The sequence below is a fragment of the Alternaria postmessia genome (genome assembly GCF_024291825.1).
Source record: "Alternaria postmessia strain BMP 2775 chromosome Unknown scaffold_117, whole genome shotgun sequence".
Taxonomy (NCBI): domain Eukaryota; kingdom Fungi; phylum Ascomycota; class Dothideomycetes; order Pleosporales; family Pleosporaceae; genus Alternaria; species Alternaria postmessia.
This window is the reverse complement of record NW_026260190.1, coordinates 18,788-41,417: the sequence shown is the minus strand read 5'-3', so window position 1 is coordinate 41,417 and position 22,630 is coordinate 18,788. Positions and strand designations below refer to the sequence as shown.

The 22,630-nt window shown below is 51.1% G+C and overlaps 9 protein-coding genes across 9 annotated transcripts; 4 read left to right on the top strand and 5 right to left on the bottom strand.

Moving 5' to 3' along the window:
• Window positions 1–1,134: 1,134 nt before the first annotated feature.
• J4E82_010252 (uncharacterized protein) lies at window positions 1,135–2,045 on the top strand (the record flags this gene model as incomplete). The annotated part of the gene is made up of 3 exons (XM_051736468.1): window positions 1,135–1,434; window positions 1,490–1,689; window positions 1,742–2,045. 3 exons carry the CDS (start codon window positions 1,135–1,137, stop codon window positions 2,043–2,045), a joined length of 804 nt encoding a protein of 267 aa, XP_051583778.1.
• Window positions 2,046–2,860: 815 nt separating this feature from the next.
• J4E82_010251 (uncharacterized protein) lies at window positions 2,861–3,550 on the bottom strand (the record flags this gene model as incomplete). The annotated part of the gene is given in 2 exon segments (XM_051736467.1): window positions 2,861–3,526; window positions 3,542–3,550. The coding sequence occupies 2 exon segments, from the start codon at window positions 3,548–3,550 to the stop codon at window positions 2,861–2,863; spliced, it is 675 nt and encodes a 224-aa protein (XP_051583777.1).
• A 622-nt stretch (window positions 3,551–4,172) lies between these two features.
• J4E82_010250 (uncharacterized protein) lies at window positions 4,173–4,915 on the top strand (the record flags this gene model as incomplete). Its single annotated transcript, XM_051736466.1, has 2 exons — window positions 4,173–4,289; window positions 4,340–4,915. The coding sequence occupies 2 exons, from the start codon at window positions 4,173–4,175 to the stop codon at window positions 4,913–4,915; spliced, it is 693 nt and encodes a 230-aa protein (XP_051583776.1).
• Window positions 4,916–5,385: 470 nt separating this feature from the next.
• Window positions 5,386–7,542, bottom strand: J4E82_010249 (uncharacterized protein; the record flags this gene model as incomplete). Its single annotated transcript, XM_051736465.1, has 3 exons — window positions 5,386–5,418; window positions 5,471–7,269; window positions 7,320–7,542. 3 exons carry the CDS (start codon window positions 7,540–7,542, stop codon window positions 5,386–5,388), a joined length of 2,055 nt encoding a protein of 684 aa, XP_051583775.1.
• Window positions 7,543–9,262: 1,720 nt separating this feature from the next.
• J4E82_010248 (uncharacterized protein) lies at window positions 9,263–11,787 on the bottom strand (the record flags this gene model as incomplete). The annotated part of the gene is made up of 14 exons (XM_051736464.1): window positions 9,263–9,324; window positions 9,380–9,405; window positions 9,457–9,527; window positions 9,593–9,638; window positions 9,711–9,744; window positions 9,803–9,815; window positions 9,874–9,899; window positions 9,953–10,253; window positions 10,309–10,500; window positions 10,553–10,589; window positions 10,750–10,853; window positions 10,903–11,082; window positions 11,146–11,290; window positions 11,354–11,787. 14 exons carry the CDS (start codon window positions 11,785–11,787, stop codon window positions 9,263–9,265), a joined length of 1,671 nt encoding a protein of 556 aa, XP_051583774.1.
• A 2,819-nt stretch (window positions 11,788–14,606) lies between these two features.
• On the top strand, window positions 14,607–15,464 carry J4E82_010247 (uncharacterized protein; the record flags this gene model as incomplete). The annotated part of the gene is made up of 2 exons (XM_051736463.1): window positions 14,607–14,966; window positions 15,027–15,464. 2 exons carry the CDS (start codon window positions 14,607–14,609, stop codon window positions 15,462–15,464), a joined length of 798 nt encoding a protein of 265 aa, XP_051583773.1.
• Window positions 15,465–15,560: 96 nt separating this feature from the next.
• On the bottom strand, window positions 15,561–16,636 carry J4E82_010246 (uncharacterized protein; the record flags this gene model as incomplete). The annotated part of the gene is made up of 2 exons (XM_051736462.1): window positions 15,561–16,491; window positions 16,545–16,636. The coding sequence occupies 2 exons, from the start codon at window positions 16,634–16,636 to the stop codon at window positions 15,561–15,563; spliced, it is 1,023 nt and encodes a 340-aa protein (XP_051583772.1).
• Window positions 16,637–17,054: 418 nt separating this feature from the next.
• Window positions 17,055–17,965, bottom strand: J4E82_010245 (uncharacterized protein; the record flags this gene model as incomplete). Its single annotated transcript, XM_051736461.1, has 4 exons — window positions 17,055–17,188; window positions 17,240–17,658; window positions 17,709–17,893; window positions 17,942–17,965. 4 exons carry the CDS (start codon window positions 17,963–17,965, stop codon window positions 17,055–17,057), a joined length of 762 nt encoding a protein of 253 aa, XP_051583771.1.
• A 264-nt stretch (window positions 17,966–18,229) lies between these two features.
• J4E82_010244 (uncharacterized protein) lies at window positions 18,230–19,998 on the top strand (the record flags this gene model as incomplete). The annotated part of the gene is made up of 2 exons (XM_051736460.1): window positions 18,230–18,308; window positions 18,362–19,998. 2 exons carry the CDS (start codon window positions 18,230–18,232, stop codon window positions 19,996–19,998), a joined length of 1,716 nt encoding a protein of 571 aa, XP_051583770.1.
• Window positions 19,999–22,630: the final 2,632 nt, after the last annotated feature.

Sequence of the window (22,630 nt, the reverse complement as noted above, 5' to 3'; positions counted from 1 at the left end):
CGATGTGATAGTGCGAGCGTGTCGCAGCGATGAGCGGTGATGGGCCGATGTTGACGCTTTACACCTAGGTACCTAAAACTTTGTTAATATCTCGGTCGTACTCACTGACCTATATGCAGGTTGCATGAATGCCAGCTCGTGTTCGCTGGTAGTGTGGCCGGATATGATTCCGATTCCGTGCAAGTAGATATCGCGATATGCCAACTTTGGCAGCTGGTTTCACATCATGTAGGACTAAGCCTGAGATGTGTTAGTACACCCCACAAAGCTCATGCCAAGGATATCCTCCCACGCTTGGCTCTTGCCTGTTCGGGGTCGCTAATCGTCACACCCTCAAACATCAAAGGGGACTTCTCCGATATTCCCTACGCATTGCTCACGGCACTTCAGGCATCGCTCTCTCATTACACTAGATGACGTGCTCACAATTTGTATGCCTGTTCCACCCAGGAACGCCTCGGAGGTGAATTGTCGATGGCACCACGTTATGTGCGATCTGTCTTCGCCAGTACACAGTGCGTCAACGCGTTAGTAAATCAAAAGTAGCTTCCTCTTTTCCTTGACACCAGCGTTTCTGCAACTCTGCGATAATCCACATGAAGTATCGAGGTAGAGAGATTCGTGCAGTCCATTAGATCCAGGTGAATCTTCCGATAACGGCCTCGTTCGTGCGACTGGCTGAATTCCTACACTGTACCAAGACAAGCTAATTGCTATATTTTCTTTTCGACTACTACGTCCCACCAATCGGCGATTACATGACTTACACAGCACATGACGGTACCGCCCGAACACGGTGTAAAGGTACATCTTGGGTTTCCCATATTGTCTTGGCTCTACAAGCTCCGCCAAGGTAGGTTGTCGAGTTTTGCCAAACCCGTTCTATTTCTTGTCAATTCCATATCTGGAAGGACTTTAGTTACCCCCAGCACACAATGTCTTGGGGTCTCTACTGGCACCTCATAGTGCGACCGAATACGAAGGTTCGTGTTCGTGCAAGTCAAAGCGAAGGAGATTACATGTTTTCTCTCTGTTGTATAAAGATGGAAGACGTGCCAGCCTGGAGAAGTCAGTCAGTCGCTTCTCTCTTCATCTCAACGACCTTTTCTCCAGTCGCTTCGCACAGTCCCCAACATGCACGCCAAGTCCATCCTTGCCGCTCTTGCGGTCCCGGCCATCGTCTATGGCGCGGCTATTCCCCAGGAACAGGAACTGCCCGAATTCAACTGGGATGAGAGCTCTCCAGACACTTCAGACATTGTTGGTGGCGTAGCCGCTTCCCAGGGTGATTTCCTTCCCATGGTCAGCGTTCAACTTGCTGGATTGGGTCACCTGTGTGGTGGTACTCTTCTCAACGCCAACACGGTCGTCAGTGCGGCTCACTGCTACTATGGTCGTACCACCGCTTCATTCAGCATTCGTGCTGGATCTCTTGTGAGTACCATTCTCTCTTGTAAAATGTAATCAGGCCTATACTCATTATCTCTAGAACCGTGGCTCTGGTGGAACTGTCTCCACTGTCACTTCCGTTCGCCTTCACCCCAGCTACAACGACAACACTTCGGACAACGATATCGCAATTCTGAAGCTCTCGACTCCTGTTGCAACGAGCTCTACTATTGGATACGCAACACTCGCCGCCTCAGGCTCCGACCCTGCTGCTGGCTCCACTGCGACAGTGCTCGGCTGGTAAGTAAAGCTCATCAAAAGAAGGTTGTACATTATGCTAATTTTTCTTCAGGGGTGACACAACCGATGGTGGCAGCAGCTCTACCACTCTCCGTAAGGTTTCGGTACCCATCGTCTCCCGCGCCACTTGCCGCAACAACTACTCAGTTTCTGCCGTTACTGACCGCATGTTCTGCGCTGGTGTCCCCGAAGGTGGCAAGGACTCTTGCCAGGGTGACAGCGGCGGTCCCATCATCAGCTCCAGCAAGCAACTTATTGGCATTGTATCTTGGGGCAACGGCTGTGCTTTGCCTGGTCAGCCTGGTGTGTACGCCAGGGTTGGTGCGCTCACCTCTTTTGTTACTAGCAACTTGTAAGAGTTCCTAGTCGGGATGAACGGTCCTGTTGGTTGATAGAACGCGCGTGGTACTGGTGTGAAGGTGGTGACATGGGGCGGTAATGAGTGACGAATATGATTATGATCATCTAAATGTTCTCATCACCCTATAAAAGAGAAAAATCGAGCAGGTAGAGATAGTAAACTCTACTTTGCAGCTTACATTAGCTCCTAACAAGAGAGATTATACGGATTAATAGTATTGTAGGCTTCTAGGTTCTCTATGTATGTCTATATAGCTCTAATACGCTTTGTTGTAGTAGGAAGAAGTACTCTGCTTAAATGAGATATTTGGTTTCTCTCTTTGGCGTAGTGTCATCATGATGTTGATATTCAAAGTGCTCCCATTGAACGATAAAATGTGCTAATCATCCAACAAGTTCTTCCTCTCCAAGCAGACACCAACTTTGCTGACTCACTGCTCTTTCTTCCAGTCATCATGATCCATCCATGTAATATCCTACTTATATTTCCACAGCGCAGGACTGGATTCGCAGGTCAACAAGAGCGTTCTCGTCTATCCGCCTGTCTCCTTCGTCTCTGCAAGTGATTCCGCGCGAAAGCTGATACGACCCTCCGTGTATCACTCACAAGAGTCACGGGTAACGCTTTACCTTCGCACATATCCTAGTCCGTGCTAATACAACACGGCCGTGATGTGTTTCGAGAGAACTATATGAAGCCAACCAATGGCGATTTCTGACCCGATCCGCCTCTTTTATCGTCATGTTGCTCTTTCCGGAGACAAGGAATGATATGCTGATTAGGTGACTTTCTCCTGTCGAATCCCATGATTCACCATGCGACTAAGTAAGAGAAGTCGTCCCTGATGTACTCGAACTTCTTCTGGTTCGACTCTGCCCACTCGCGCACCTTCTGAATACCCTCCAGATCCGCCCGCATATGTTCAGTCGAAGTCGACCCATTCAGCACCACAATTCCTTGATCCATGACGAGAGCGTAGAGCGCAATGGGCAATCCAACATTCGTCGCTTCGGCCAAAGCGGCAACCGGTTTTGACTTGAGAAGAACAGGATTACCGGTCAAAGTCCAGAATGACTGATACATGATGCCACTCAATCGGCAGTATTCACGCAACTCTACATCGTGGTACGTGTCAGGGTAGAAGCGATTCTGCACCACTGCTGGCTTGACCTTGGCACGCAGCCACAGATCTCGGAGGATGGGAAGAGTGACATTCGAGATACCGAGGGAACGAATCTTGTGCGGCACATAAGTCTCCAGCGACCGCCAAGCCTGCAGTGTTTGCTCGCTGGTGGGTGGTGGCGAATGAAGAAGTAAGCAGTCAATGTATGAGTCGTCTTCCGGTTTCTGGTCATGTCGCAAATTCTTGAGTGAGGATGCGACAGATGTGCGTATCTGAACGTCTAATGGCGCTTCAGGGTCGTAGGGCATATTGCTCAGATCTTGGCCAGCGGGAGTGGTGTATTTCGTCTGTAACTGTGAGACATAAACACCACACATCTTGAGAGAAAGGGGGAAGTTCAAACATATATCTCCTCTCGCTTCACGAGACCTTCCTCGAACGCCTCACGAAGCGCGTCCCCAACTAAAGGTTCTTGGTAATGCCGAGGCTGTGCAGCTGTGTCGACGCGACGAAACCCATGAGCAAGTGCTTCTTTTATTAGTCTCTTCGTCTGGCTTTTCTTCCAGGCAGTACCATAGATGAACGCGGGCTGATCATCAAACAGGCGTGATTTACGTTGACTGATCGAAGCAGAAGCCATGGTGCGTGTGGTCGATAATGAACGATTGACACAGAGCTTCGAAACAGCGCGATATGCAAGTAGAGGATACTGAAGTCTAGATGCCATGTCTCACCCTCATTGACTGAATCGTGGCGATTCACATATAAACGTCCACGTCGGGAGTGACAATGCAAGGTACCTGGACCCTGATGACTAAGCCAACGGTGACGCCTGGCATCTGTAAGCCCCACCAAGGTTCCGATCGGACCTCTATCATCCCGACCAGAAAGTGCTCGAAGTACCACGCTCAACACGACCCTTTCTCGCGATAACCGCCTTCCTCTTGCCTTCATATCCCGGATTTATCTTCCAGGAATACTACAAATTAGTCAGACAAAATGGGTCGTCCAGACGGTCCTCGCGACCCCATCGCCGGTGCCGATACACCACAGCCACCTTTCCCAATAAAGCTCCGAGGGCCAGTAGTCAAGGGCTTCGGGCGAGGAAGTAAAGAGGTACAAATCAATTAGTCGACTTGACTGTCTCTAAGAGCTGACAGTAGCAGCTAGGCATACCAACCGCCAACATTCCCCTCTCTGGCCTAAGCATAGGCGGCCACGACGAGCTAGAGTCCGGCATCTACTATGGCTGGTGCACACTCGACACATCCTCCATCGCATCCTCCACAACTTCTTCCAGCGTACCAAGTGCCACGGACGATACCTCCGTCCCTAGCAAATCCTCTTCGCATGCCGTCTTAGACCTCGAATACTCGTCCGAGACCCCCACACCATCAACCATCTACCCAACCGTACTGTCAATTGGCTACAACCCGTACTACAAGAACACACAACGCAGTATCGAGATTCACATCTTACATAACTTCAAACAAGACTTTTATGGCGCGAACCTCAGTTTGATGATACTGGGCTTCATACGGCCGGAGTACGATTACGTGAGTAAGGACGCGTTGGTGGAGGATATCAGAGAGGATATTAGGGTTGCACAAAGGAGCTTAGCAAGAGAGGGGTACGAAGCTTGGAAGAAGGACGAGTGGTTGAAGGGTGGTGAGGATACCAAGATCAATTGGAATCAAGCTGGGCAGAAAGATGGGGTGGGAATTTCGCAGATGATGAATTAGAGTAACGGAGGTTAGAGGATGCGATCGTATCCATAGACGACCGACGATCCCACGACATGCATAGCGATATCCGTATATGAATGAACATTGTTATTATACCGATGTTCTAGCCATGAGAGCATTGGTATCGCGCCTACGTTGGCAGCTTGTCTACTCCGATCACGCCCTCGATGTGCGCCATTTAACACCCAAACCAAACAACAGCAATTTCCCAAATTATACCTTTCCAAGATGCACATGTCTCGTGAGACGACCAAGGTATCCATCCATGCGTATGCGCCGGTCATGAAAACAACCCCAGAAACATAAAAGCACTTTTTATACTGCCGCTATGACGTGATCGCACATCAGTTGTGAAGATGGCGTCGTCCATATTCATGCGACGATTCGTCAAGTGAGACGACCTCGAAGACATTTACCTCTCGTGAGGCTATGTAGGTGATGCAACGTCCAGCCCAATCGCGCTTCAATTATTGCAAACCTTTGTCAAGCACAGGCATAACCTGGATCCTAATTAGCAGCTTCTCATATACAGAACGTTGGGGTTCAACTTACACTCATGCAAACAAGCACAGGCATATCAAACATGTCGCGCTTGATATGCCACCAGATCATACAATCGACCATACCATTCTTCGCCCCAAGCCTTTGCATAGCGCTCTCGCCTTCCACCTTGACGAGTGGGTCAGCCTTGACGTCAGAGCCAGCATTCGCATTCTTCATCTCTTGGATGCGATCTATGTCGGCTTTTGTCTGGTATCTCAGCATGTTGACACGCTGAGAGGCATAGCCATGAGGATCCTGATAACAAAGTTCGGAGAAGTGCTGCAGGAACTCCAGCGCGGACTTGGGATCCATAAGCTCGATGATGTTGACGCTGGGTGTGGCCGTCTCAGAGTCTTGCGCAGTAAGATTGGGTGTTGTGTTTTGAGTCGAGCCAGTGTCGCTTTCACTTGTTTCACGATTCGTCCCAGTGTTGACGTTGAGGTTTGGCTCGTGGCCGAGCAGAACTGAGTCTTTCCAGCCGGTGAGAATGGTAAACTCCTTGTTAATGCCGACAATCTCGCCTGATCGCCGACATATTAGAAATGGTGTGCCGACCTCTGCGAAGTGATCCTGCAATGTCATGACTTGGCGTTGCAGTCCCATTTCTTGATGGATCAAGTCGTCCCTATTCAACTCTTCTCTCACTTGCAACAGCACAGGTCGGTAGTTCTGTAGATACTGTTGGGCTTTGGCAACCCATGGTCTTGAATAGTTCTTGTCAATCAGCTGGTAAAGCCTGTGGTAGCCCTTGACGTAGTCATATGGCTTGGTAACTCCTTGGTAGATGGCCTTGGTATCTCGTTGACGTTTGCGGATACCATTTGAGTTCATCGGTTGAATTGCTGTCGTTGAGGGTCTGTGTTCGCGCTGCGATCGGTTGACGGCTGGAGAGTGTTGCGCGTGAGGTCGATTGGTGTTGGCGAAGAAAGCTGCAGTTGCCAATGGGTTGTCGCCCTCGAATGTGGATGCATCCGTGGAAGCTGGGCTTGCTGTAGAGCCCGGCCCTTGGCCAATGACGAATGCATGTGGACCACTGAGACTGTCGTTACGAAGACTGTGGTGGTCATGCCCGGCTGAAGTGTTTGGCGTGTGCACATGCATACTGCCTTGCCGCGAATGCGAGTCTTGCCACTCGCCCGCTGGAAGCCCGTTGGGGTTGTATGCCATTGCGGTTGCGGCATTGTTCTGGTCCGCATAAGTGGAGGGCATTTGCTGATTGTACATGTTCACAGCGCCATTCATATTATTCATCATCCCGTTATCGTGGGGTGTGTCCACTGCGCCTGACGACATATGGCCAAGCATGCCAAACTCGAGCGCTCCGTAGTGGTTGCCAAAGTTCAGACTTGAAATATCAAAATTGAACAATGCAGGGTCACTTGGGTCGAACAAAGGTCCGAATTGCTGCAACTGGCTCTGTTGGCCTTGGGGCATAGTGCTCGGTGCATTTTGCACTGGCCCGTGGTGCGGTTGGTTGAACGGGGGTGAGATTGGCGACTGCTGATTGTTGAAGGCGTGGCCATCTTGCGCAACAGGCAGTTGCCCTGGTATCGAGTTGGGTGGATAAAACGCTGCTGGTTGCGTTTGGTTGTACATGTTGCTCTGTGGGGATACGGAGACTGTTTGGGTTTCGTGGCTCGGGATCGGTGTTGGGCGGTTGCCGTTCATGTATGGATAGTGACCGCCTACACCTGGCATGAGAGCTCCATCTGGCGCGTCGTGTAGATACTTTGCCTTTTTGCGCACGCCGTCCATGCAGTGATCTTGGAGGCCGCGCTTGATGCAGCGATTGCATGGTCTTTCATCACCTAAAACATGTTAGTTTTTCCACTGAGTTGACTCGTATATTTGCACTCACCACACGTCAGATGAGCTCTTTGGCAGGCGAAACATGCCCTCCGCGCCTTTTTCCTCCGTGGCCTTAGAGGATCCTTTGCATTGGGCTTTCCGTTGGTAGGCTTCTGGGTGGAGTCACCATTGCCAGATTGGTGGTCTGCGGACTGTTCAGCAGCCATGTCGTCGTCCAAATCGCTCCTGTACTCGGGCGAAGGAGAGGCATCTTGGGCGTCTGGGGTGGTCATGATATCCCCTCTACTCAGCGCAGGCACTCGGCCAAGCACGGACGTTCGCTGCTGTGAACTGAGGCGCTGGGATTTGACGCTTAGTGCTGCGTGTAGCCGTCAGTGGTGATCTAGGGGTGTTCCCGGCAGAATGGTTCAGCCAATGTGTCTGGGGTGCACGGCTGGAAGCGTTCCAGCTGTGTGTTTTAAGGTGCGATCACGCGTGTGCTGGCTGCTTGAACGAGCGCTGCGGTGGCACTCTGACAAGTCCAATGACGAGCTCTGCAGGGGGGAGAGACAGTGAAGGACTCTCAATCCGGCGGACAGGTATGGGACAGTGCTGTTGTGGTACGGGGCCGGGGTCCATGTAATCGAGGGAGCATTCCAGGAGCACACAGAACCATGTTTGATAGCGAGATGCTACCGCGACGCGCTGCCCATGCTGCTGGGAGTCGGCTGTGGTTCTACAAGCGGTGCCGGGCTTCGTATCGTGAGCCCACAGAAGGTGAGAGCAGCAGCGTGGCAGTGACGGGCGGGGCGTCGCCTGGAGGTCAGCGCAGTGGTACGACGCTTGAGAAGTCACGGTCGGCGCTGGGGCAGGTGCGATGGGTGATGATGATCGTCTGGGGAGGCAGGAAGCAAGTCGCGACGGAGCGCGCGGTCGAAGCGATGGAGGCGCTGCTAGGTTTGACGAGCTTCCAGGGCACTTGCAGCGCTGTGTGCAGTTGGGAGTGGGCTCGAGGCGTCGGGCGCGGGTCGTGTGTGGTAGATTGGGGCTCTCGCTGCAAGATGCGCGCAGATGCGATTCCCCGCAATTGGCTGTTCGAGGTTTGCTGGAAGTTGCAGCCCACGCAGCTGCCTCGGTCCCTGTCGACCGGTAAGCCGCTGGCTTGGCCTCGCGCTAGCCTGTAGTCACGCACTTCTGCTTCACTATTTGGACATCACTAGCCGCAATAGCCCACTTCAGCCACTTCAGGCCTCTTCGCCTCTCGTCTGCCACCGGATCGTCGCCAATACGCGGTGGGTCTTGTATATCATTGCAGATTGAGTGCTCTACTGCAGAGAACCCTGCCCAGTCACTCGCAATTCCCACCTCAACATCTCATGCCACACAGCGCATACCCAAAAAGCAAGCAGCCGGCATGCCCAAAGTGCATCAGGCTCGGCTATGGGGCATGCATGCAGTATGGGATACGAGCCCTTGGCGCCAAATATGAACGGTTCCTCGTCAGCCTATTGGCGCGCTCGTACTACCAACTATCATCACTCCTTCCCGCTCGTCTACGCTTCGCGAGCTTTGTGTACCCTCAATGTCTCCTTCACCGTGTCTCTGCCCTGCCGACCACGTTTTCTCACACGCTGGTGCACCGCCCTCGGCAACGGTACCATCCGCAACCGCTTTCGGCTTTTGTGTATCCGTTGTCCCTCGAGCTGGCGTGGCCGCCCTCGTGGCGCTCATGTTCCGTTGCACAGAGGCCCGGCCAGCTTGCTTCATGTGGTCTCACGTGTGGGCGCAAAATCCTTGATTCAATGAAAATCTTTGACATGCAAATGCCGTGTCACTCTCTATTATTAGTCCGCTTCCAGTCAAGTCTGCCACATGCCCTCGCCTCGCTTCCGTGTCGACTATGCTGATGCATATCGACTGCCTCCCCTGAGTCGCTTGCCATATCGAAAGAACAAGATTGGAAATCTGCAATAAGACATATCAGTGAGTCCCACAACCCTCGTTCTGGGTTACTTACGGAGCCATTGCAAGCGCCAGGAAGGCAAGCAGAGTAGTTGCCCACTGGTAGCCGAGATCTGTTCGAAATCAGTGACCGCTCTTTCATCAAGGCGCATCGTCCTCGAGACTTACTATTGTACATCTGAACACCAAATAGTCTATGACACTAATTAGCAATTAAGTCTGACCCAACGGTGATACTAACTTACGGGAATGCCGCAGCAAAGTACGACCGCGCGAAGCTGTTGGCCGCAAGAGCCGATGCAGCGTAGACAGGGTACTGTTCGGCGAGGTCACTATCTCTGTACCCAAAAGTCTGGTCCGATGTCGGTGCGTGGTACTTACGGCTTCGACCAAGAATGTGAAGACCCCTGAATAAACCCAGATGACACTACGTCACGCAATGCAGTCAGTGAGCTGCTCTCATTGATCGTACTCGGTGTCTTAGAAGAAGAAAACATACCCAAGGCCAAATACTGCCGAGAAGATTATTGGAACTGCGGTGTCATGGTCAGTTATTATTGCGAGTCTACGATATGCAGGATGTTGTCATACCTATCCAATGAACCTGCAGAAGCCGGGGTGTTAGCATAGAAGCTTCCATACCAAAAGCACTCTGAACTTACTGATGAGTACGTTGTCCACCCAAACCCTGCATACGCATGATTAGAAGCTTGTTCCATTCGAGGCCGTGCAGAAGCTTACCAAAGAGAGCGACAGGGACGACCCAGGCCCCAAGAATAGTTGAAGGAAGTCGAAATTCAGGTTCCGAACCTCCAGGCTCGCCCCCTTGTTCCTCACGTTGGCGCACGAGCCTGCCGTATATCCTTCTCCAGATAGGGTCCGTGGAGATACCCGCTAGCATGCCTACCAACAGGCCCAGGAATGCAAGCCCAGTTTGCGATATGCTAAAGCCGTGATTGTTTTGGAACACGAGGGGAAAAGCGCCAAAAAAGAGGTACAAGATACCTAATAGAATAGCAGACAGTATGCAGAGGCTCAAGCACTAGAATTCAGCCGTCAGTACGCCAATCAAGACCTCATCAAGTGCGGAGACCCACCATAGGCTCAAAGAACAGCAGTTGAAACGGGCGAATGCATGACCACAACACGGTTTTGGCAATAGAGCGGTCCATCTTCTCAATCGGCGCTATCCACTCTGGGTTGCCGGTCTCTTCTCGTAGTCGAATCGCCTTCCGACGGAGCAGAACGGGGTGGTACGTTTCAGGCACGAACATAACGATCAGGCAAAGCTACCAGGCTAACGTTAGTCTTTGGTACACATGGTGTGCAGCACAACCTTACCTGAACTCCAGACCAGATGATGAGCACATAGAAACACCTGTTTTCATGTCAACACACCGCCAGTTGCTTCCGCGAGGCCTAATCTAGGTGTTCTTGATACGAACATCTAGGCAGATACTGCCAGCTTGAGCAACGCCACTGGATCTGCAGATGCAATGTCGCAGGGTGAGAAAGGTGGGTCTTGAATAAGCACTTACCATCTCCACGTAGTGTTCTCAACGATGAAGCCTCCTATTAGGGGGCCGACTTCTGGACCGACAAATGGGCTAGCTGTGTAAACCATCATAGGCGCAGATAGCTCCTACACTGCCGTCAGAAATAGAAAAATTGCGAGCACAGTATTAACTGACGTGTTTTCCAAACATATCACCGACAGTGCCTCCAGCTACACTGAGGAAGGCTGAGCCGGCTAGTCCATCTAGAAAGCGCGCAACCAACATTGTCTGGATGTTCTGTGCCACAGCGCATGGTATCATCCAGATCAGGAAGAACGTAAACGAGCAGATATAGATAGGTCTTCGACCATAGAACTACGATTGGTTAGTTAATCACAGGGATATTGGAGTGCCGTAGTCCCCGGCAGCTGTACGCACCTCCGAGAGGGGACTGAGGATCATCGGTCCTGCGCCTAACCCTGCGACGAACATGGACAAGCCAAGCGTACACACTAAGCGGGAGGCCCCAAACTCTGGCTCCAGCTGACTATAGGTTGACGTGTATAGTGATGAAGTGCATGTCCTACATTTGGTGATTATTAGTTTGTGCTTGTGCAATGACTGAGAAACCAATATCATGACGTACACGCAAAGAGAACTGCTGGCGCATATCAATACGATGAGCCATCTTCGTAGTTTGCCCATGCTTCTCGGGTTCTCTGGATCTGCGTCACCATCCCAAGTCACTAGATACGGCTGCTCCGTGACAGCTCCAGTTCTGGATTTGCTCGGTCCTTGGGTATTGCCTTCAGCATCGAGGCATGTGTAGCCGTCTCCTCCAGCTCGTGAGTGATGCGATCTGATCGTCTTCAGGCTCCTTCCATCTTGCGAGCGTCGACTTTGGCTGCGGCCTCTTTCAGCATCTCCGTCTTTCGTTGATCGCGTAGCTCCATCAAGTCCAACCACTTTCTCCTCGTCGATGTCGGCAGCAGATTCTCTTCTTTTCTCATAGTCACTTGACGCGCTGTCTTCGTGTTGTTCCTGTGCTGAGCCAAGGCTCATCCTTTCTTTTGGCTCCATTTGTTCCGATCTCGCCATCGTTCTTTGATGGATGAAACGATGTGCAAAGTTCGATGAGTACCAAACGACACTCACTAACAACGCGCCAATCTCTTAGAGCCCGTTCCACCCTGGGAATGGCCGTTGACGCTCGGATTTAACTCGCTAAGATGCCTGTAGAACCCCTTGATGACGAACCCTGGTCAGGCGAAGCGGCGCATGTCCAACATGGGAAGGAATTTAGATGGAAGAGACAAGATGCGAAAGACATCGCGCTTCGATCAAGCTTCCAGACCGCGCCGCGGCAATCGGCTCAAAGGCTCTGGAGCGGCATATGGGTAAAGTGGGGTGACGTCTTGCTGCCATAACGGCGCCGCTTCGTGACTCTGGGGTGTGTAGGTGCGTCATCCGGCTATAAGATCGGTTACCGTTCTGGCATAGACATTTCGCCACATCTGCAGGAAACGAGGCTGAGATTTGGCAACGATCTCAATGCTTCAAACATGCCTTGTTGAAAGGCATTCATCGTTTCTCATCTTCTCTTCGGGGCTTCTTCTTGACTGCGCGCTCCGTCTCTTCCTCCTTCAATTGCCGCGATCGGCGCAAAACCTGCCGTTCACGAAGACTAGCGGGCCGCATTTAGCAAAACCATCCGTTCGGAAAAGCTTTTGCCCTGCGTGCTGATAAAGAACCCCTTCTGCCCTATGCTCCTCGACCCACATTGTTATATGATAACAGGTGCCTTGGCGTGGTGCTGTGAAAAGGTATTGTGTGAACTTGTGCAACCAGTGATCCAAGGTCTTCCAGGCGCACCTGCTCCATCACCATCTCCGAGCTTTGAGACCAGGCGCCTCGATTTTGATTCGACAATATTGCCCGCGATGTACGAAGTATGCTGACCCTGTGCGATATCGTATATTTAGGATATTTCCGATGCCGTTGGACAGCTCGCATCTCCAACTATAGACGTTTGACGTTTTCGGCTCTTGCCCGCCGCCATCAATAACGGCACCACGTGGGAAATGCACTAGGCGGTTTAACAAGCTTCGATAAGGAAAAAGGAATGAAGTAGCCCTCCTTCCAGACGTTTCTAGTAGCGCCTCGAGCACGCAAACAAAACGCTAAAACGCCTTAACTAAGATAGTGGACGCATGTCTCTCTTCATCAGTCGGGCACAGCGATATTGGGCGGAAGGCGTTACACACTCGATGACCCCAGAATGAACGATAGGTGTGCCGCGTTCTATCCTGATTTAATAATGTTGACTACGCGACTACCTGTCATGCAATTTGAGAGACGCTTACATCACAAGGTTCATGCACTCTAGTCATCTTCGCAGCGATACCATCTTCAGGTTTCATGCTGCGTGTACAAGGATATGCTACTGCGACTGGAGATCTCCTAGGAATGGTTCGCTGTCAGAGTGAGGTTCAATATATGCAGTAGTGTTATGGAACACATGTCTTCGAGAAGTACCTCCTTAGTTCGAAAGTGCGCGCATGGCTACCAAGATGTCCAGCATATCACCCTTCCTTCTACGCTAAAGTTCTGTGAGATGTTGTTGACTTGGCCAGATGGTGACGAAGTGCTTGTCCAGATGATGCGGTGAACTTCATCGTTACCTCATGCTTCCTACCTACCTAGGTACCCTGGTCAGTCTGGAAGAATCGGAGTTAGCAGTAGAGACTACCTGATGATAGAACAATTACACGTATTGTAGATTTTATGATTATTCCAGGAAGATCTCATCTAACGTTCGCGAGGAACGAAGATTGGTCACAGAACGGAACTCTAGTTGCGAAAACCTAGTTTTGTCGCGCCACACGCAGCCCATTACGAACACGACCGACATCCTTCGCCCGCTTAGCACCACTTCCTGTGGTCGTACCAACATAAAAGTCGCACTGAAGAGTATAAATTCTTCGTGTCCTTTCATCCCTTCTTTTTCTCTATCCCTGATGTGTTTTCCTATTTCGGAGTCCATGGTTGAAAGGCCATTCAAAAGAAGAATTTCTCGGATCCCAGGTAATTCTTGAGTTTCCTCTACTCATTCCCGCCAGCGAAAGCTACCAGCTTACATACTCGAAACCCCTTTCTGTCGAAAGCGTAGTTCTGGGTAGTTTGCAGATAGCTCGCTCCTAGGGTCGATCGGAGGCGGTGATGATAATGGCAGACGGACAAACTCTCCTCTGGGAGTTTACAGTTCCAGTACCGAATATCTGAGCCTCAAAAAGATCTTTCTAATTCATACAAGGGAGTTGGTGAGGAGAATCATGGACAGGCGCCACGCCTCTCCTATTGCAAGTGCAGTGCTGGAGATCGTGAACGCGCTCGCCGCATCCATGGCTGTCTAAATGGTGGCAGTATGTGGGTAATCGGCAGAGACAACTTTTAGATTAGATATTCCAATATTTATCATTCTCGTCCAAAGATCTGCTTTGTGGAAGTGAAGTTTGCATCGTGCTATGTGGTGTTGTTGGTCGTTGAATCGGACGTTGCCTGCACCGACACGGCAATGAGTTCCTGAATCGCCCGGTCCTGAACTCCGTTAACTTCCGGGCCTGCGGTGCTAAATACACTCGGCACTCTAACTCACCAAACCTTACTCAAGTCCCAAGAATGTTCAGCAGCGCATGATAGCTTGGTAAATGTTGATGCCTACAAAAAGGCCCGAGTATAGGAGCGAAAGAGTGTTCTGGCGCCGACGCCTACGACAATTCCATGTTTATTCGCCATGTATAAAGAAGGGAGCTGCTCCGTGAAGATGTAGTATCAAATCACAATATCTTATATTCTTCATAGCCACAGATCTCGTCGAGCACCCAGAACACCCTACGAAAATGTCAGACTCAACCAAATACACTTCCAAGCTCCTGAACCGGCGAGTACTTGTAATCGGCGGGTCTTCAGGCATTGGTTTCTGCGTCGCAGAGGCATCCTTGGAACATGGCGCAATAGTCACAATATCCTCTTCCAACGAGGACCGCATCAACCAGGCAGTCGAGAAGCTACAACGCAGTTATCCTTCAGCTAAAAACAAGGTGTTTGGTGTTCGAGTTGATCTCTCGAACCCAGATACACTCGAGACAGAGCTGAACACAATGTTGGAAAGCACAAAAGAGAAGTTAGAAGGACAGCAGTTGGACCATGTGGTCTTTACAGCCGGCAACATGGCACCTACGATCAAGCTAGAAGACATGGTAAGATTGCATTCCATATGAAAGAACTTAGGCCGATCGAGATGGACTAAATTTGAATAGACCATGCAAAACATTTTCCAAGCAGGTCAAGTCCGTTTCTTTGCTCCTCTTCTCCTGGCAAAATTCCTTCCTACCTATATTAAGCGCTCGTATACATCTTCCTACACTATCACTACGGGCACTACGTCAGAAAAACCTGTGCCTAACTGGAGTGTCGTGGGATCTTACGCTGGCGGCCATCATAGCATGGTTCGCAACCTGGCATTGGATCTTCGGCCTATCAGGGTCAACGGTGTCAGCCCAGGGGCCGTAGACACCGAGCTATGGGCAATGTCTGCGAGCGAAAAGAAAGCAGCCATGGATGCAGTAGCGGAGAAGATGACAACGGGTCGGCCTGGGCAGCCAGGGGATGTCGCGGAGTCGTATTTGGCCATTATGAAAGATGTGAATATGGACGGTAGCGTGGTCAGAACGGATGGTGGATACATGCTCACGTAGCAGACACTTCCAGAACCATAACCATGTTCGCCAATGAGCATCCTGCCAATATTATTGTACATTACCAAGTAGAGCTCTCACTCTGTGTCAACCAAACTAAGCCATCGGCTCCCAATAATGGCTATCCAAACGCTCATCTCGCCCGCACGCCTCATAACCGTACGTCATGATCCTGTTGAACGCCCCGCGGAGCTGGAAGCAATGTCTGCAAAGTGAGTTCCTTTTCCATTCCTCGCCGTGGATGTTCTTGTAGATGGAGATGTCGTGCGTCCACTCGTTACTTGTGTCGAAAAGGTGCAGTGGCCGGAGGAAGCTTGGCGTCTCGGGTGGTTCGGGAGTGGCGGAGGAAAAGCGGCGCGCTGTGTGTCTGGCCGGAGTCGTGGGCCGAGCAGGTGGTTTAGGGGCAGGCCCTTCTGGCGAGGCGATATCAGGCCGGAAAGAGGATAGTTCGGGGAGCTGCTGTGAGGAAGAGTTGGACTTTTGTGGTCGCACGGGTGCTCTCTCAATGAAAGCGACATTTCGTATCACACGCCTGTTGTTACCAGAGAAGCTTTGGTTTGCCAAGGGGTCTTGTGTTTCGTCTCCAGTGATATTTTGACAACACGTCTCGGGCATGGTCATGATGCGCATTCGTTTCGATAGCGGTCGAGGTTCAGTCGCGCTTTGCGCCAGAGCCATGTCCCATGCTGAGGTTGAGGGACGCGCACGCATGGTATCCGGGTGAGACGAGGTCGAAGCTGAGGTTGGAGGTGTTGTGTCACTTGAAGGTGCAGTCAATCCTGAGGTTGGGGGCTCGTCGGGAGAGGGTGTGGAGGAGATGTCGGAATCGCAGAACATCAATGGTGATTTTAGTGGTGCAGTACCTTCTTCGTCAGCAACTGGACGTGTGATGAACCTCGATGATGGGATCTGCAGGCGCTTCAGCGACGGTCGTTGGCGTGGTGTTGTATCGGTCCCATCGTGAGAGGCTCCAAGAGTTGTGTCGACATTGTCAGGTGTGGCGGCGCCTCCTTGACTTGCATCTGACCTAGTCAACTCAGCATTGAAGCCGTTGTCCCGATTGTATTCAGCTCCTGTTACCTTATCTCGTCAAGGAGATGGCGTAGGAAAGATGCGGAACGTATAGTATTGACGGAAGACTTGTAGCTAGGACCTCGCTTGGGAGTGGTCATATTGCGTTATAATGCTCAGATATGAATCGGTAAGCAATGCAAGTTCACGACACTGGTAATGCTGGCGGTGACACAATATGACTGAGACTGGGCTGGAGGAGGTGAGTAGGAAGGTTAGTAGAATCGTTCAGGTATTCGATTGGACGTCGCACGCAGGGAAGGCGTTGAGGTCGGGCTAGAATCGAGGCAGCAGCAGGTCCTGTTACAGGCAGCTGCCATGATGGCTTTGGATGATTGGCACGTGGCAGAAGGAAACGAGAGCGAAACTCGGAAGTCTACACAAAAGCAGGTCGTGACAGGGTGAGATTAGCTACGAGATGTCACATAGCTCTCACCTGATATGGTATACTACAAGCCTCGTGTATCATGCAGAGACGTTTCCGTTGCGCCTGTTCATATCGTGCATTGGTCGTGTATCTCATGTCTCGGACATCTCTGTATCCTCAGCCTTGGCAAGGCCGTGCTCCTTCAGCAGAGCATCAATCTCGTCCGCACTCCACAGGTGATGGTAGATCTTGCCTGACTTGGTCTTTCCTACAGTCGCAAACTCGACTACGAGTAGTTAGCACTGGCCTAGTTTGTTGTACGTAGTCGTGGACATACTCTTCTCGCTGCTCAGCTTAGTTGAGTCCATGGTCTTGCTGAGCACCTTGACTGCAAGTCCGCAAGCCTCTTTCAAATCGCATTCCTCCTTGTAGTCCTGCTTCAGCAGACTCTGTGCAGAAGCGTTGTTCGCGCCGACACTGGTTGCCTTCCAGCCACCGTAGTTGCCACTGGGGTTACTCTGGTACAGCTGGAACTGTCGCTGTGGGTCCCATCCTGCGTAGATGAAGGATACACCGAACGGTCGGAGACCTCCGTGCTGCGTGTAACCTTGCTTGAGATCGCATAAACGGCGGACGAGCTGCTCGCAGGGAATGTCTTCGTTGTAGGTGAGGAGGTACTTTTGGGCGGCTTGACGGGCGTAGTTGATGAGAATGTTGGCATCAGCGGTCATTCCTGCTACGGCGCAGATCATGTTACTGCAAGGCATCAGCCATTTCGTTCGGGACATGTGTCAGGTCCAACCCACTCGTTCAAGATGTACAGTTTCTCGGCCGATGTGTCTTGCTCGAGCAACTTGCTGGTAACCTTCCTCTCTGCGGCGAGAACGATGCCATCCTGTGCCAAGATACCCAGTGCTGTTCCGGCGTGCGAGATGGCTTCGAGGGCGTATTCGACTTGGTATAGGCGACCCTCTGGAGAGAAGATGGTCGTCTAAGCACTATTAGCTGGGGTGTTGGCCGTATTTGTTGTATTTCGTACCCTGGAATCGTATCTCCGTGACATGATTGCGGTCTACTCTGGTCGTCTGAGTTATACTGGGGGTGTAGACAGCTGCAAGAGAGAATGGGAGATCGGCGGGGAAGTCGGGGCGTGGGCTGGTGTTGATGGAAGCTCCAGGCACAAGCTCATACGCAGCGCGTCGGCGATTCAGGTTGCTTGGCGCCGACCAGTTTTTGGATTGCGCGCTGCAACACCAACTTTGCCCATCACCAACTCTTCTTGCAAAGGTTGTACGGCTTCAATCTTCGACTGAAGCTTGACATCATCATGTCTGACATACCAGTGCGACCGCCTGCACCTGCGCCAGCACTCCCTGTAGGCTGGACTGAGCACAAGGCGCCCTCAGGTAGCTATGGACAGCTCCGACTTGCGTCATATGCTCCCGCTAACATTCCACAGGTCACTCATACTACTACAATGCCGAGACGGGAAAGTCAACATATACGCGACCAGTTGCAGAAATCCCACAATACCACAACCCCACGCCGCCTGCTGCACCTGCTTCCTACAACGCGCCGCAAAGTTACAATCTCGGCCACGACAGCCAACCAGCGCAAGTCGCCTTTCAGCCTCAACCCTCAATCAACGACTTCATCTTCGCGAGCGCACCGAAACAATTCCCAAAGCATGGCGGCGCGCATCAACAATCACGAGGTGGGCACAGGGGAGGAATGCGCGGCGGGCATAATAATTTCAACGACCGAAGAAGAGAACGGGACGATAGGCCAAAGCATCGCCAAGACATCCCGAACTGCGCGCCCTGGGTGCTGGTGAAGACAAAGTTTGGACGGCGGTTTGTGTGGAACAAGGACACGAACGAAAGTTTCTGGAAGTTCCCGCCCAATGTCATGACAGCCGTCATCGAGTTCGACCGGAAGGAGCGAGAGAAGAAGGAACGCAGGGAACGGGGTGAGCCAAGCGATGTGGAAGAGGATGACGCCATGGCCGAGATTGAGGCGGAGCTGGCGGAAGCGGAAGAGGAGGTGGAGATTGTGGAAGTGGACGGTGAGGAAGGCATGGAAAATGACGAGGAGTACGAAGAAGTGGAAGTTACAGACGATGAGGGCGAGGCGTCAGGCCACGCGCAAAAGCGGCAGCGCACCGAAGAGCCATCTGGAGGCCAACCACCTGAGGAAGATGACGATCTTGCATGGCAACTGGCACAAATGGAGGAGATGGAAATGGACCAAGGTTATGACGAACAGTACGATGACGAGGAGCCTGCCTTATCTGAAGAAGATTGCAAGGCGCTTTTCAAGGAGCTGCTGGATGACACCAAGGTCAGCCCATTCGCGCCTTGGGATAAGATTTTGGAAGACGGTGTTTTATTCGACGATGAGCGGTACAAGGCTTTACCAAACATGGCAGCGCGAAAAGAATGTTTCAACGAGTGGTCGCGCGACAAAGCTCAGTTCCTCAAGGAAGAGAAAGCTCGACAGGCGAAACGCGACCCGCGGATACCGTACTTGGCCTTCCTCGACCGACATGCAACACCGAAGCTGTACTGGCCTGAGTTCCGCCGAAAATACAAGAAAGAGCCTGAGATGAAGGATACCAAGCTCCCAGACAAAGACAAGGAAAAGCTGTATCGCGACCATATCAAGCGGCTAGCCATGCGGTCATCCGATCTGAAATCCGATCTTTCGGCACTTCTACGAGCCCAACCTCTCGCCCTGCTCAATCGTTCCACGACTATTGATACCCTGCCCTCCGCCGTGCTCAGCGACCTCGCCTATATCTCTCTCCCGCCATCAACACGGGATGGTCTTATCAACACATACATCTCCACTCTGCCACCTGCGCCTGAGGGTGTTGTCTACTCCGCCGAAGAAGAGGCCGAGCGTGCGAAGAAGTGGGCGGAGCGCGAACGAAGGGAGAAGGCACTTGCGGACCGCGAGAGGCGTGTGCGCGAGGAGAAGAGAAAGCAAGAGCGCGATCTAGCCTACGGAAAGGGCAGGCTACGTGAGGAAGAAGCAGAAATTGAGAGAGCGATGAATGTTGGCAAAGAGGGTTTGAAAGGTCATTTGAAGGAGTAGTATACCCATGCAATCAATACATATGTCGAAGTCCAGCTCGATGTGTTACTACTGAAGTTTGACGTAATGACTTGCAATACTCGTGATTCTGGTAGTTAGGGTCTGTACTTACAGTACCACTGGTACGCGTTGAGCACCTCGTTGTCATATGTCCGCTTACCAGTATCTCCACACTCTCAACCACAACCTGCTCCCCACGAACCCTATAAAGACCTCTCCCCAATCCACAGTCTCTCTTCATCTCCCCTTTACTCTTTCCATCACCCCAGGCCTGCATACGACTCGTGAGAGACGTATGCTAATAAATAGAACCTTCCTACCCCTTGTCCTTCTTTCACAGGTGTGATTGATGTAGATGCGACATGACCAACAGGGGTGATTTCCCTGGTTTAGTCGTATCTACTGCTTGAGATCCAGTATCGATGCGACGGAACCCGTGCAGTTCTTTACTGTTCTCTGCAAATTGATTCCGTCATAGATACTGCTCGAAAAGGAAAACAAGAAAGTATTCTTCACTGAATGCTTTCTGGCCTGGGTGTGAGCGCGGCGGTGATGAATAAAGGACAATGAACGCCCATCCTAGCAGAAATAGGAAAATGGGCATAGGGTGTTTCACCTCTTGTTCTAAATATCGTTTCGAGCCCGAGTTGTATTGGGGATTGTATTGTTCTGGTGAACGTGTTGGTGCCAGAATTTAGGCAAGACACTGTTATAAAATACTAGATATCCAGTTGACGATGGTATGGATACAGCAGATTTCTCTCATATAATTCTCAGCTGCTTTATGTAGCTGTGCTCTTCATTTAAATATGGTACCTGGAGAGAAACACGTATGTTGGAAACACGCATGCGATAGATCCTTTCATTGTCAAAAGTAGTAGTTTGTATCAATCAGAAAGTTATGAGCCCGCATTTGCGTCCTTCGTTCCTTCGACCAAATCTGGATGGTTTTGTTGCTTGACGGCCACTGCACTCTCTTTCTCGTTCTTGTTCTCTTTCTCTTTCGTGGTCGTAGCACTCGCTTTCGCTTCACGCCACGTCCACACCGCACATTGGAACAAGGCTTAGCGGATCTATCCGCACATACAGCGATTGTAATAGGGTTGACCCTGCTGCTGAATATCAAGCCTCATTTCCAGCGGTCTCATATGGCCATGTATGGTAAGTTGTTCGTTTTCCGTTGATAACAGTACCCGCGTTCGTATTCATCTATTTGGGATACCATGTCTATTATGAATAAGTAAACATCTTAGCCTGATGATTATTGATCCTTCTACCTCTAGACTCGCCATATAATTACCGTGTACAGTATTGATTGTGGTGATCCATCGATCACTGCGTGCGCATTCGTATTCAGTTTCTCGGGATGCGCTGTCAATGACAAATAAGTAATATTGCTGGGCAGACCTACCTTTACCTTAACCTTTGCTCTAAGCGTACCGTAAGCAGTAAATGATCCATCGTCCATCGATCACTGCAATCGCGTTCGTATTACCATCTAGGAGATCCATGTTTCAGGAAATAAGTAACCATCTTGGCTCCATGTACAACGACACTAGCTTCGCCTTACAAAACACAAACGTCGCGAGCAGTAATTATTTCAAAATCCATCGATAACTGCACTCGCATTCGCATCCCCTACCTCAAATGGTTGTGCTCTTTGCTGATAAGTAAGTGCTAGTTGTGTCTCGACCACCATAGCGTGTGTAGGACGGGTAGCACCGTGCCCTACTCGGATTCGCGTTCACTGCCGCACACGGCAAGCTCCGCACCTAATCGGTGTGCGCATTTGTTATCTCGTACAGAACTTGGGATCTCATAATCTCCTCTTACTGCATGTAGTATTTGCTGTGAAATGCGTGGATAGTAGTGCTCGGTCTCGCGTTGTTGTCGGGTACGGATATGTAGTTCCACTGCCGGATGTAGTACTTGTTGCGACGTGCGTCGATGACTGCGCTCGTATTCTCACTCTCGTTCTCATTCTCAATCTATCGCTGGTATTATCTTGGCGATGTTAATCTCTCATTTGGAATACTTCCTGCGCTTAGATTTCACATATCGTCATGCCTGGATATCAGGTAGGAAGGCATGCCTGGAAATGTCAAAGGTAGAGTGGCGAACTCGAGATGCGTGTCGTCAGCAGAGACTGCATGAGGCAGGAAACACAGGGAATACCGCCCAACTTTCGTTTGCTTGTACGATAGCTACACATGAAGTGTGATGGCATGTGAAGTGGTGCCGGCGTTTCGGGTGCGATACACAAAGGGTGCCCATGTGTGTTCAGTGGAGCGCGGACCGCACAGAGTGTTTTGATTGGTCGCCCCACTTTCCTAGCTACCGCGTCGGGAAATTTGCCGAAAACCATCGATGATGGCCGATTTTTAGTAATTACTAAATCCACTAAGTAAATACTACACGATTTAGCAAAATCCCGATCCCAATTTTCTGTCTGCGTAAAGCCAATCGAAACTCTTAGACATGGCTAGATACCGCATCGGGCAACCTTTTGAAAGCCATTGATCGCAGCTCATGGTAACGACCCGGTGCCCCGACGCCGCGTCGAATTGAGTCGTGGAAGGGAGCTGGCTTTGAAGTCGATCAGAGGGGGTACCACGTTAGACAAGTTCTCTCG